Raw genomic sequence first — 12946 nt, 5'->3', positions numbered from 1 at the left:
CTGATGCGCGCAAAGAGGAGATCCGCAATTGGTTTTGCAGTAAACATTTTTGAAGCACAATAAATTAATAATGACAAACAGATGGTGTGCCATGCTTACCTGTTCAGTTTTTTTTGTTTGATTTGGCGTTCAATTACACAATGTAATAAAGCTACGTATTTTGAACTTGTTTAGCTAAATATATGCATAATTGCGCTTACGTTCAGTTATTTCTTGATTTTCAACATAGTGCAAATATTTTTAAAAAATTTCAAAATTGACCTCGAAAACGTTTTTTCGCCTACTTTGCAGGCGTTTATTTCAAAAAGGGCTTACGACAGAGCGATTAAACTTCCGCACTACTTTTCAGGATGCTTATTTATGAAACTAACAAAGCCTCTAATAAATACACCTTTTATTTAAAGATACAATAGTGCTAAGTTCAAGAAAACAGTATGCAAGAAAAACCTCTCAAGAGGATTAAAATGATTTTTATAATTTAAAACCTTCCCCACTTAAACCCTTGCAAAGCAGCACTCACAATAAATAAAAACATATTGCAAAATGTGGTTTCACTTGCAGTAAGCATTCGTTCAATAATGCCCTTGCGCAACAATAGTCGATTGTATATCGGGATTCCGGCCCTCTATGTATGAAATGCAGGCCTCTACTTGCTTTTATTGAAGGATAATCAGCACTGAAATCGCGGTCGGGTGCACTGAGGATGTCAATTTTGAAAATATTTGTTCACGGGAGTGGCCGTGAATGCTGTATTAACAAGCAAGCAAGAAAACACTATCTGGTGTGTTCTGGGGCAAAGAAGGCTTGATTTCGTGTCTTTAGACTGATTGGTTGCGACACAACCAAGGGTACATTCCTCATGTTTGCATTGAAGTGTCGCTATTATATCTGCCTTTGCTCGCATCGCAGCTATGCGCTGTTAGCCCGAGTGTAGACGTAGCAGACATTGTATGCGCTTTTGTGACTTTGTGAACGCAAGTAAAAGATGTCGACAATACATACTTGTACATTAAAAAAAAGGCCCGAGGTGACGGATGTAACTTGAGCATGACAGGACTCCAACGCACTTGCTTGGTGCATAAACAGATTCGGTCTGCCAAAGCCACAGATTCGCTGTTTGTACTTCGATTCGCCCGACCGAATTTGGCACCCGCACACGAAACACTTCACGTGTCGACGTGGAAGTTGAAGTTTCACTGCGTTCTTTCGGTGGGAAGCTACGAGCTCTCGCTTCTCGGACGCGGGTGATAGCCGCTTTCGCAAAAGAAACTGCGCAGCGCGAACTGATCTCAGTAAGTGCATTAAAGGTGGCACTCCAGGAGCCAAATGAGAACAGAAAAAACGCACAATTATAACCGGAGGTGCCTGCCCATCTTAGATAACGGCAGTAGATGATCTGTACTGGTCGTGCACATATTGCGCTGCTCATACTTCAGTCGACTCCGATGGTGCTCGCACTTTGATCTGCTCCTGTGCGTTTTAAGGCGGCAAAAGTGAGCTCTGAGCAAAATCATTGTGCAGCCTACCATTCGAATCACAAGAACCTTGTTTCAGAGAAACGAAAATTTCGCAGAGTTACCCACTTACACATCACAGCTTTATGCCACAGTGCCTAAAAAATCCACAAGTGCAACACTGATTTCTAATAGGTTTTCTACTGCTCATTGATTTCGCTAATTGGCAGTGGCAAGACATAATTATTCATTACAATACAGTGATAGATTGAAAAGCTGTACGCGATCACAAATTTCATACAATCTTCCGACCCACATATTGAGCTCAGTCTTGTACAAGAATCTTATTCTGGAGCACTCTTCACACTGCAACACGCCAGACTGTGCGCGCTTGCTTGCTTGTTATTCCAGCACTCATTGCTGCTACCATCACCAAATCGTTTCGAAAATGGCGTTCTGAGTGAATTTATGTGCTGGTTGTCTTTTAAGAAACTGAAGTATATAGGCCTGCATTCCGTACTTAGAAGGCAGGAAGTGCGATCTACTATTGTCTCTTCTTGCGCAAGGGCAGTATTTGACGAGAAGTTACTGCTTGTGAAAGTAAACTTTGACATGTTTTATAGATTCTCAAAGCAGATATGCGGGAGAATAAGATTTTAATAGATATCTAAACTGTTCTTTTTATTATCGTCAGAAGTGTCCCTTGCACGCTAATTTCCTGTGTTTAGTGCCATTGTATCTTTTATTGAAAAGTATTTTTGGTATAAACTAGAAAATTTCTATAAATAAGCATCTTCAGAAAATATTGCGGTAGTTTTATTGCTATGTTTTAAGCGCTTTTGGAAATAGGCGAAAAAATGCTTTCTGGGTCGATTTTGAGATTATTTATAAGATACCTCCAGTAGCCAGGGAAGCAAAGTCTATCGTAAGCATATATTAAGGTAAACTAATTTGGAATAAGTACATTTAGTGTAGTTTGTGTAGGATGACTGCCAGATTGGCGTGTTGGTAAAGGTTCATGATGAAACAAGCGCTAAAATACACACACTCGGAGAGGACACAGACAAGCGCTTACTAGCAACTGAAAATTTTATTTCGAAGTGAACACTAATAAATACATCACATGCATGTACGTCATTCCCAACTTCCCCTGTCATCATCAACAACGTGATATAACAAAATATGCACTCTCGATGGCACGAAACCGGAAACAAACACGTGTCAAGAACTAAGAAAAGAAAACGTAAAACAGAAACACAGAAAAACAGAAAAAACGTAAAACGAAAAAAAAATCACTGGGTTATGTGACGTCCAAAAAACAAATTCCGCATCTGTTAGTAGCAAATTCCACATCTGATGCGTATCTGCTTGTCTGTGTCCTCTCTTAGTGTGTGTCATGATAAATTGTGTAATTCATCGCCAAATTAAAAAAATCTAACTGCAGAGCATAGAAACTATGCACTCCACCTCTTGATTATTATTGATTTACTGCGCTTCGAAAAAGATTTTATCTGACAGAACCAATTGCGAATTTCTTTTTTGGACTCACCACCCCCCTTGGTGGTATACTGGTTAAAGTACTTGGCTGCTAGTCCGCGGGTCGCGTTATCAAATTCCTACTGCGGCAGCTGCATTTTCGATGTAAAAAAAATGGTGTAGGCCCGTGCGCTCAGATCTGAGTGCACGTCAAAGAACCCCAGGTAGTAAAAATTTCCAGAGCCCTTCACTTCAGCGTATCTCATAATGATATAATGGGCTTGGGACGTTAAACCCCACTTATCAATAAAATTATACTTTTGACCTATCAGGCAACATTATATAAAATATTGAAATATGTTTACGAAGTAGGCCAGCCACCCTTTGTTCGATCTTACGTGGAATCAGCCAAGCAGTACTCAAAAGGATAAATTGCATTTTTTTATAATAACCACTGTGAAGATGTGTGAGCCGCCCTTTTTGTCTCCTCACTTTGAGCAGCTCCCACCCCAACATTGTTTTTATTTCTGTATTATTTGAAGGAAGGAAGGAACAGGAAAGAAAGGCAGGGATGTTAACCAGTCTAAGAGGACTGGTACGTTACCCTACACAGGGGACGGCACTGTGAGGTTCTTCAGTATTTTCAGAAATTACTTTTGGTTGAAACTACGCAAAACCTTATTCCAAACTCTTGTTTAGCACCCAGCCGTTGCCCTTGCGCCAAAAAAGAAACACTATCTTCACCACAATTATTTATTAAAAAGTCGATTGGGACATTTTTATTTCTGAGGAGCCATGTGATGTTGGTATCATGGTACTGTACCGCACCGCTCTGCATAGGCTGTGATATATAAAATTCGAATTATTTACACTTACTTTCGCGCACATGAGTAGGTTTTGGCGGTGTTCAGCAATAAAAAATTCTCCAAGCAATGCTAGGCTAACAGCAAACAAAGGCCATATGGCTAAACACTATAAAGGCTACGATGAAGTTTAACGCTCAAGATGCTTGTCGTAACAGAGGTATTTGACTTTTTACGCCTAACATTGTTTAGCTTTAATAGTTATCGTGTCTTTATTTAGTCACATAGGACGCCTCACGCTTTGAAGGAGCGTTATATTAGTGGTTCTGATTGCACATCTTGCAATTGTCTGTGTTCTATGTTCAGTAACGCGATTTGTTTTCTTCAGCAGCTATACCAAGCAAAAATATTGTTGCTTTTTTTCATGGCAACTGTAGTAGCAAAGTTTAATAAAGTGTTTACCCTGCTAAAGTCATGTGACTATCTCGAATACTACGACCGAGCAATTCTTTTTTTCTTCTTTTTTCCTAAATGATTTTAAGGAAGACCTTAAACATTTCGCTAACAATCTGGACGGAACAGTCCTCTCTAACAGCGGCTTTTTAGACGCAGTGCCGAGGCAATGTCAACACATTATAGAAAGAACAGCAACTTGGGTACACAACAGGAGAAAATCGCTTATTTAACACAGGTTCTCAGATTATTCGATTATAAGCGACTGATGAATTGCACCGGTGAGCTGCATCCATTCTGCTGTCCAATTGTCTCACCAAACTCGCCTAAAGTAACACGATTCCAAAGGTTGACGTGACACAATCAGTGTAGGTTTGCTACCCGCAGCACAAAAAGACATCCATGGCCTTTTTTCTCGAAGGAAAAGACCTCAAGATTAACGCAAGTCGTTCAGCTCACTCAGCAAGTCATTCCTCACTGCACACGTCAAGGTTCAAAATGTATATACGAACACTCGTTATTTTCCCTGCTAATGCCTTAATTTACACGCCATCAAGCGTGACAGAGTTTACAAACTAGAATTATCGACATTAGTAGATAATTGGGATTGACAGTTTGCTGGTAGCGTTCACCAGGCATCCAATTGAATTGGTCCCCTGTTTGAAGTCACCCACCCATGTACCGTGCCGCCGATAGGTTCGGCTTGAAATCTCGATCAGCAAAACCGCTAGGTGATCTACACTGATGCGCCTATTTAAGACCGCCTAACAACTTTCGGACCTAAATAATAGCTCTTACAGTGCTCAGCATAGGATCAGATGGTTGTGCACTACGAATTCAACGGGGTTGTACAAAATTGTAGAAGTCTTTTCAGGACCCCATCAACACTCAACTTAAGCTATTGTAATTACACAAAGTACTGTGTTTCATGGTCGTCAGGGCGTTTCATGGTCTTCTCATATGTGGCGAAAGCTGAATGGTTCTATATAAAGGAATACAAGACACGTTGCTCAAAGTGTATGCAAGCCGCTGGATGGTTATTGCTGACATCCATGCTGTTTTGCAACTTGGTCTTTTATAAAAATATGTCACGTTTCTATTAGGACATTTTCACAAGCAGCACCTTCCTTTTCTGCCAACAGGCCTGTCCAAGGTTCAAGAGCAATTTCAGCTACGACGAAACTTTCCAAGCTGACGTTGCGTACAGCAGGTCGGAAAATGTTCTGTTCACATTCGAGGACAGCGCTTCATTCCGTTACAAGGTGAGAATGCTCGATGAAAATTAGTTGCACTCTCTGGATGCCCTTTGCGACATTTTCACAGAAATTGCGGTACTTGTACACGGGTGACATCGGCAGCTGCACCTATTGGGTTCTGGAGCGCACAAACAGTTTCACATGCACGTAGTAATGCAGTAAAGATCACCCGTCAACAACAAAAAACAACGAAGGCACTGCAGAGCGACACATGCCAACATGTGCACGCAAGCACACATACAAGTACTGAGAATTGAAATATTGCAGGTTTTATTGCTACAACTCACGAGAAAGAAAGTGGGCACGTTGGAAAGAAATAGAAATGTGGGGCAGAACTTTAAACATTGCGACACTTAAGACTGGCATACGGAGAAAGACTCGTGGTATTGTAAAAAATGATGTAAGGGAAAGTTCAACGATTCCACAAGCACAAGTCTAGAGCACTGCAGGGGCCAGGACCGCCCCGAAAGCCCAGGCCCGGCCCGGCCAACGGACCGGGCTGGGCCGGGTAAGTGGTTGTTGGATCGGGCCCATGGCGGACTCAGGCCTGGGAGTGGCGGACCCGGGTCAGGCCCGGGCCTGCGTCAGGCCTGGTCCTCATACGAATCGTTATGCTGAGTACGCTGTTTTACTTTGTTTTGTGGGGGTTAACGTCGCAATGTGACACAAACTATTTGAAACGCTGCATATGAGGGCTTTGGGTAGTTTTGTTCATTAGCCTACACAGTAATTTCACAGTAGATGACGTCGAGCAGTTTGCTTCATTAGCATGATACACGTAATTATAAGAAACTCCTTATTGGGCTTTACACCATTAGGTGCAAGACGCTCTTGAGTACCATGTAAGGCAAGGTTTACCAGGTGGTTTTGCTGGAAGAGCACCGATACATTGCCTATAGAGTTGTGTATATAACTCACTATTCTAGTAATCTGTACGCGTATCTCATTAAATATTTTGAGTTTGCAGCTAGGCTCTCACACCCACCGCTCCTGTAACCAGCTGCGTGACTTCGTAGACTGGTAGATGCGACTAGAGAGTCATAATGAGGGGCTCTTTTTCGTGTACTTGAAGTGCATGATGCGGAATGGCTGTTATTCCAGATGCGCCTATCAATAATAATGTTCCCGATTTGTTGGGCTAGCGAAGCAGCTTGGTATATGAAGCATCTGGTAATCAGCAAATAATACGTAACTTGAATTTTCACTCCATAAACTACATTTTTGTGTTATTTTTATGGCCCCCTTCATCTTTGCCATATTGTGTCATTTATTCGTACGTGTATTACTTTGTTGAAGCAAAACACGACGCGCTAAAAAACGTGAAAACTCTCCCTAGGCGATAGTCAGTAAAAGCTCTAAACAAGGGGATGATTATGATAATAATTCGCTGCAGTACCCTTTGTAACGCGGAAGTGTACCGTCGCGCATGCATCGACAAGTTTTATTGCATAAATTTGAAAAGGCTCCGTGATACCCTATTCTGAGGATTTTTTTAATTCTTTGAAACTTCTTCTCTGGTTTTCACCGTTATCGGATATCGAAGTAAAAGTAAAAGCCATCAAATGTCCCCATTTCTTCTCAAATTTCAACGTATACATGTTGTACGTGCTTAGCTAATCTCTGCTTAGCTAATCTCTGCATAGTTCCTAAATTATCAGGATCTGAGGGGGCCGCGTGCACTGCACACAGTGTTAAAAAGTCTAAAATTACCAGTTGCTTGGATTATCAAAGTGTGTCTGGTGGACATGCGGCTTTATTTCCGAATCATTTATTTGTGTGCTGCAGGCACCATTAGCCTATCTATCTATCTATCTATCTATCTATCTATCTATCTATCTATCTATCTATCTATCTATCTATCTATCTATCTATCTATCTATCTATCTATCTATCTATCTATCTATCTATCTATCTATCTATCTATCTATCTATCTATCTATCTATCTATCTATCTATCTATCTATCTATCTATCTATCTATCTATCTATCCATCTATCTATCTATTTATCTATCTATCTATCTATCTATCTATCTATCTATCTATCTATCTATCTATCTATCTATCTATCTATCTATCTATGTCTTACGTCTGGGTCCCCGTCTGATGACCTAACTAACTTAGGGCAAACCAAAATTAGTACGGGAGGCTAAGACGGCGTGACAATTATGACTAGCTATTGATGACATACAAAATAAGACAACTCCATCACGCACATCGTCAAACCCCATCGGCCAGGTGCGTGTGGCACATGCCCATATACCACGGGTGGGCATGTGCCACAGGTGTGCAGCAAATTTGTGGCTCGGCCTTATTGAAATATATTCATCTTGAAGTTTTTGCACTCGTTTGTGTTTTCCATCTTTCTCCCTGTGTGTTTCCGCAAGTACTTCAAGTTGAACAGGTATATGCGTTTATATGACACAGGTGATTGACAGTGTTTATTATCTATAGAAACGGTGAGAATATGCATTCGTAATGTTAACGCGAGAACACTAAATAATAACAAACATCGACAGCTTTGATCCGGCGAATACAAATAATAAATATCAGGGCCACAGCAAGAATTAAATTCCGGCGTTCCACTCGGTAATAAAGTATTCTACCACAGAGCCATGCCAGGTCTCGCAACTACTTTTTGAATAGACCCTAATACTCGTTAAACGTCCATTGTGTTTGCAGGGCTGGCTACGTTTAATGTTTTAACCGTGTTGCAGATACCTATGTTGCTGTTGGTATCCTTACGCTGCTGTAAACATCTGTTTATTTAAACCCTAAGCCACTGTTCACAGTAAATCTGTGCTTAAAATCTGTGGACACATCTTTAATATTATTTGTTGACGTCTCACTTCCCTTCGCATGCACCTTCCCTCCGCATGCTTCGCATAACAATGACTCCTTTGTACGTGAAATCTTCGGAGTTTTATTCTTTACCTTTTACATTTCGTTCCCCACCATATTCGCCGCTTTTCCTTTTCGTCACGCATCTCAATCTCCTGTGTTGTCACTGCCGTGAGCTGCAAGTCTGCCATCAGTACTGTGGGCAGTAGATAGCGATTCTTCACTCCCCTGATGGCACTGAGGCCTTCGGCCATCAGCCACCCACTCTCCGGCTTCGGGTCCCGGTGGGGGATTGCACTTTAGAAACTCGACACACGTAGTAGTGCGCGGGGGGGGGGGGGGCGCCAAAGATACCGCAGGCTGTTTAACTTCGGTGCCCTAACAGACAGTTATTTGAAAAGCTCTTAATCTTGTCTTGCTTTAAGACATAACACTTTCAAATTTCGAAGGCGGTGACACAGAGCCTATGAGTTAGGCATTGTCAGGGAACATCGTGTCAAGGTAATATATAACCTTCTTGCTTCAAGCATGGTGGCTCGTTTTCGCATATCTTTGGTAAAGCCGTGGAAGTGAGTTGGGGGAGACGGGTGGGATGAAGAAACCTTGTTTTGAGAGGGAAAACATAGTGTACGCAGAGGACAGTTCCTTACCCAAGAGTCGACACAACAGCTTTATATATTGTTACCCAGCCTGGTGTTTTTCTGCCAGCAGCAGCTATTAATTGTGGAGCATTTCTCAGTCACACGATGTCTTTCTTCGGAAATGGCTGCGGCTCGCGTCTCATGCCGGACCTGGAAGACACCAGCAAATCTGTCGCTCCCCTCACCCTGTCTCACCTCGCAAGGCCGATGCAGGCAGCGTCTGGTAGTAAAAAAAAATGACTGCATATCCACGGAGTGAATGACGGAGTGGGACAAAGCATCCACCCGTCCATTCGTTCTTGCTTCCGTCCGTCCATGCGTCCGTCTGTGTGACCGTTCACGCGTCCATCCACCCGTCCGTGCGTGCGTCTGTTCGTGCGTCCGCACGTCCATCTGTGCGTCCGTCCCTGCATTCATTCATGCATCCACCCCTGCGTCCATCCATGTGTCCATCCGTCCGAGCAGCCATCCATGCGTCCGTCCATGCGTCTGCCTGTGTGTCCGTTCTTCCATCTTGTAAACACTTCAAGTACCACCATATCGCATCTTTTCATCGTATATTCCGCATATAGAAGCACCGCCACCCAGCGGACATTCCAAGGACTAAACGAGAGGTGGCACACACACACTTTCTTACGGCTTGTGTTTCTTGTCTACTTCCCACCTTTAACCACCTCGAGTTCATGGTATATACTAGTTCACTGTATTCGTGGCACTGCGGCCCAACGCTCGCTATACCTTTCTAAAACCAACGAGGTTGCGCCTAGCGAGTATAACGAAGCAACCCTTTCTTGTCGGATAGTGCTGAATATACATTCCAATGGCTGCTAATTTGCAATGTAAGACAGGAAAATTCGGCTTTTAGTTAACGCGCACGCTGCAAATTTTATATTGTTTAACAACGCACAGGAGAAATCTCCCACCGGCACCACCTTGCAGGTCAAAAGGTAAGACTGGTTACACACCACGACTACGGCTACGAGGGACGAACGGGTGCCGCTTTCAGGAGCTTCGCCCCTAAAAACGACTGCTCATGGTCTGGATCACGCGTTCAGAATTCAGTCAAGGGCATCCTGGCTTTCGCTTTACGTTGAAGGCAACAATTCTTCTTGATTCTATAAAGAAGAATGATAACTACGAAATAAGAAGAACAAAAGGACGTGCGCTGGGCACGTAGCACGTAGGCAGGATAACTGCTTGTCATTAAGTGTAACTGACTAGATTCGCAGAAAAGCCGAACTTACGAAGAGGAGACAGAAAGTTAGAAAAAAGGCTTGTAGCTAGAACGTGGCAGCAGAAAGCACAAGACCACGTTGATTGGCGAATCATGGGAGAGGCCTTAGCCCAGCAGTGGGAGTAGTCGGACTGATGTTGATGATGATGACTATTATGAACAATTAGCGTTACCAAACCATATCCAATTAGGCAACATTGATGCGATACCCCCGCTACTCTGCGATGCATTCACTTGAGTTGTCCCCCTGGAAAGTTGCGGGCGCCAAGTTTTTTTTCCTTCTGTTGTGCAATAAACGAAGTTTTCGGAAGACTTGCTACATGAAGTCAACAGCCACAGCTCTTTACACTTCATATGAATTCGGTGTATAAACGTATGACACATTTTCCACTTTATGAGGGTAATATATTTTGCAGTGTTTGTTTGGCATGAAAAAATAACGTAGCGTGGTTAGCACTGCGTAAATGAAAAAGGCAGCTACGACCCCTATTTTATTTGTCATTGTAATAAAATTATTTCCCAGAAGTGTAGCAGCTGTAATTAACGGGAAATGTATACAAAACTGGCTAAAGTGGCTTTGAACAAAATTCTCACTCTTTAGAAATTATCTTGTGTGCTGCAGATATCTACGCAATTACAAAAAATTGGACAGGGCTTCGTTAAAGCTGAAGGCATATTTGGCAAAAACCGGCCATGTCGTGACAGGCTGGGCCCAAACTTCTCAAGCCCGGGCCGGGTACGGGCCATAATAAAAAACCCAGGTTCAGGCTCGGGTGGGCCGATGCATAAATTTTTTAGGCCGGGCCAGGCCCGGGCAAAAAAAAAAAAGTCGGCCCATGCAGTGCTCTAAGCAGCACTTCGATTGTCAAGAAACCGTGCTTTTATAGCTCTCAGCTCTTAAACTGGACATTATCACTTCATCATGGCTCCTCAATTTTTTTCTATTCGGCGCCAATGCACTATTGCAAAGAACTTTACATCTTCCTCAAATGAAGTATCGTCTGGTGTACCACAGGGAAGTGTCATCGCTCTTTACTTTTCCTTATATTCATTGTTGACCACTTGCCGCGTGTAAAACTACCTGTCAGTGTTACCAAGTGGTGTGCCATCTACCTTCGATCGCAGTGCTGGGCCAGAAACGGGTCTTCTTGTTATTGACAGAACTTTTGATTTTATGCCGGCGTAGCGCGTTGTTAGTTGACAGTGTTCACGCGAAACGCTTATTTGCAGCATGACCGTCACATTGCTGTTTTCATAACAGAATCAAAGCTATCACGGCATAGCTTACAAAAATCTCTGTTGGCTATGGGTCACTTTGTGATAAAAAATGCTCCTTATAACAATTATGCTCATACACTGCTCTCGAGGCAGAAGAACGTAGCTAAAGGTGCCAAAAAGAATGTCATGTTAAAAAGTGGAAGGCGAAAACTATTTGTACCCAGTAAGGAAAGAGACAGCCCATAGAATAGGCGAGGTATGCTTTTCGGGTGCAGCAGTGGTGTCGGCTGCCACTGACGTAGCGGAAGTGTCGCAAAGAGGCTTTTGGCCACGCGCACACGTTCTCTGTAAACATGAGCTCCAAGGTCAGCCATGCTCGCCCAGGAATGCAGCAAACAAGCATGTACCTGAAAATGAAAGCAGACAAGAGGGATCGTTATTTTTAAAACTAAACTCATTACCAGTTCTTTAGCAACGCAAAAATAAAATGCTGACAACTACAACTTCGAGAATTCAACGAACAACTACATTTGAATGCTGTCATCGCAAAGATTGACAAGTTTTTTACTGCTATCTAGATGCTAACTAGATGGTCAATGGACGCATCAGATCTTCGTCTAGTAATGCTATCAGCCTGGCACGCAGATAGCATTTCACGGCAGCATAAAAATGAAAGCTCTAGAAGCATGGCACATACGAAGGGAAGGAGCCCTGTGCACGCATTCGGGGATAATAGGACTAAAAAAAATTACGTATTATTTCAGCAGTCACGTTACAAAAAACCGTACGTGCGTTATTTGCTACAGCTAATCAATGATAACGAGTGCCTTGAAATTGCTGAAAAATCCTACAGGTCGCTGGCAATGGCGAACGCGTTAACGATCATATTTGTTTGAGCACTGATTTCGTTGTGCTGCTTTTCTTAACGATTTTAGTGCATTATGCCTTTACGTACCATGTGTTCTTCTCTCATGTATTGTTTTTTTTTCTGCAGCTCTACGACACCAAAGGCATCGACACAGAGCTGCCCTACAACATCGCTGCTGACAATATTCAATACGAGGACTTCACTGGCGTCTGTGGTGGTGGGCCGTACAACCGGCTGCGCTATATAAAGACGTTGGCTGGCTTCAAGGGGACTATCTCGTCCAAATAAGAATGCAGCATCAAGTTTCTCTCATAGAGCTTGTGTCGGCCAATACACTGTGCTTTTTTTGCAATTTATTTTCTTTTCCCAGCTAACTTTGTGCCCGTTTTCAATATTCCTGAACTAAAATCAACAGTGCAAACAGAGAACGCGCCGCACCAAGAAGAAAAATGGAACACATGAGCACTGACTATCAACTGCTTCATCCCTTCAACTGTGAATGCATATCTGACTCTAAGGCACCTTTATTGCGCGTGCGTACACAGGAGTTTTAGACAATTGAAAAAGTGATTGAAATGTTGAATCATAGAAGCAAATGCAAGATACAATATTCAGATCAATATAGGAATACAGAGTTCTCGAAGATAAGTAGAGGATATTTTTGGTAATATAAATAGCTTCCAAAGACAGCCGCGCATGCCCAT

At 42.6% G+C, this 12946-nt stretch overlaps 1 protein-coding gene across 1 annotated transcript in view; it reads left to right on the top strand.

The window, feature by feature from the left end:
- Positions 1–12616, top strand: part of LOC142785001 (uncharacterized) — a 109205-nt gene extending 96589 nt beyond the window's left edge. The window contains exons 12-13 of the mRNA XM_075883422.1: positions 5329–5448; positions 12369–12616. Coding sequence (XP_075739537.1) covers positions 5329–5448; positions 12369–12530 — 282 coding nt within the window. The 3' untranslated portion in view covers positions 12531–12616. The remainder of the gene's footprint in view (positions 1–5328; positions 5449–12368) is intronic.
- Positions 12617–12946: the final 330 nt, after the last annotated feature.

Source organism: Rhipicephalus microplus, chromosome 2 (assembly GCF_043290135.1).
Source record: "Rhipicephalus microplus isolate Deutch F79 chromosome 2, USDA_Rmic, whole genome shotgun sequence".
NCBI lineage: Eukaryota > Metazoa > Arthropoda > Arachnida > Ixodida > Ixodidae > Rhipicephalus > Rhipicephalus microplus.
This window is presented reverse-complemented; position numbering and strand designations above follow the sequence as displayed.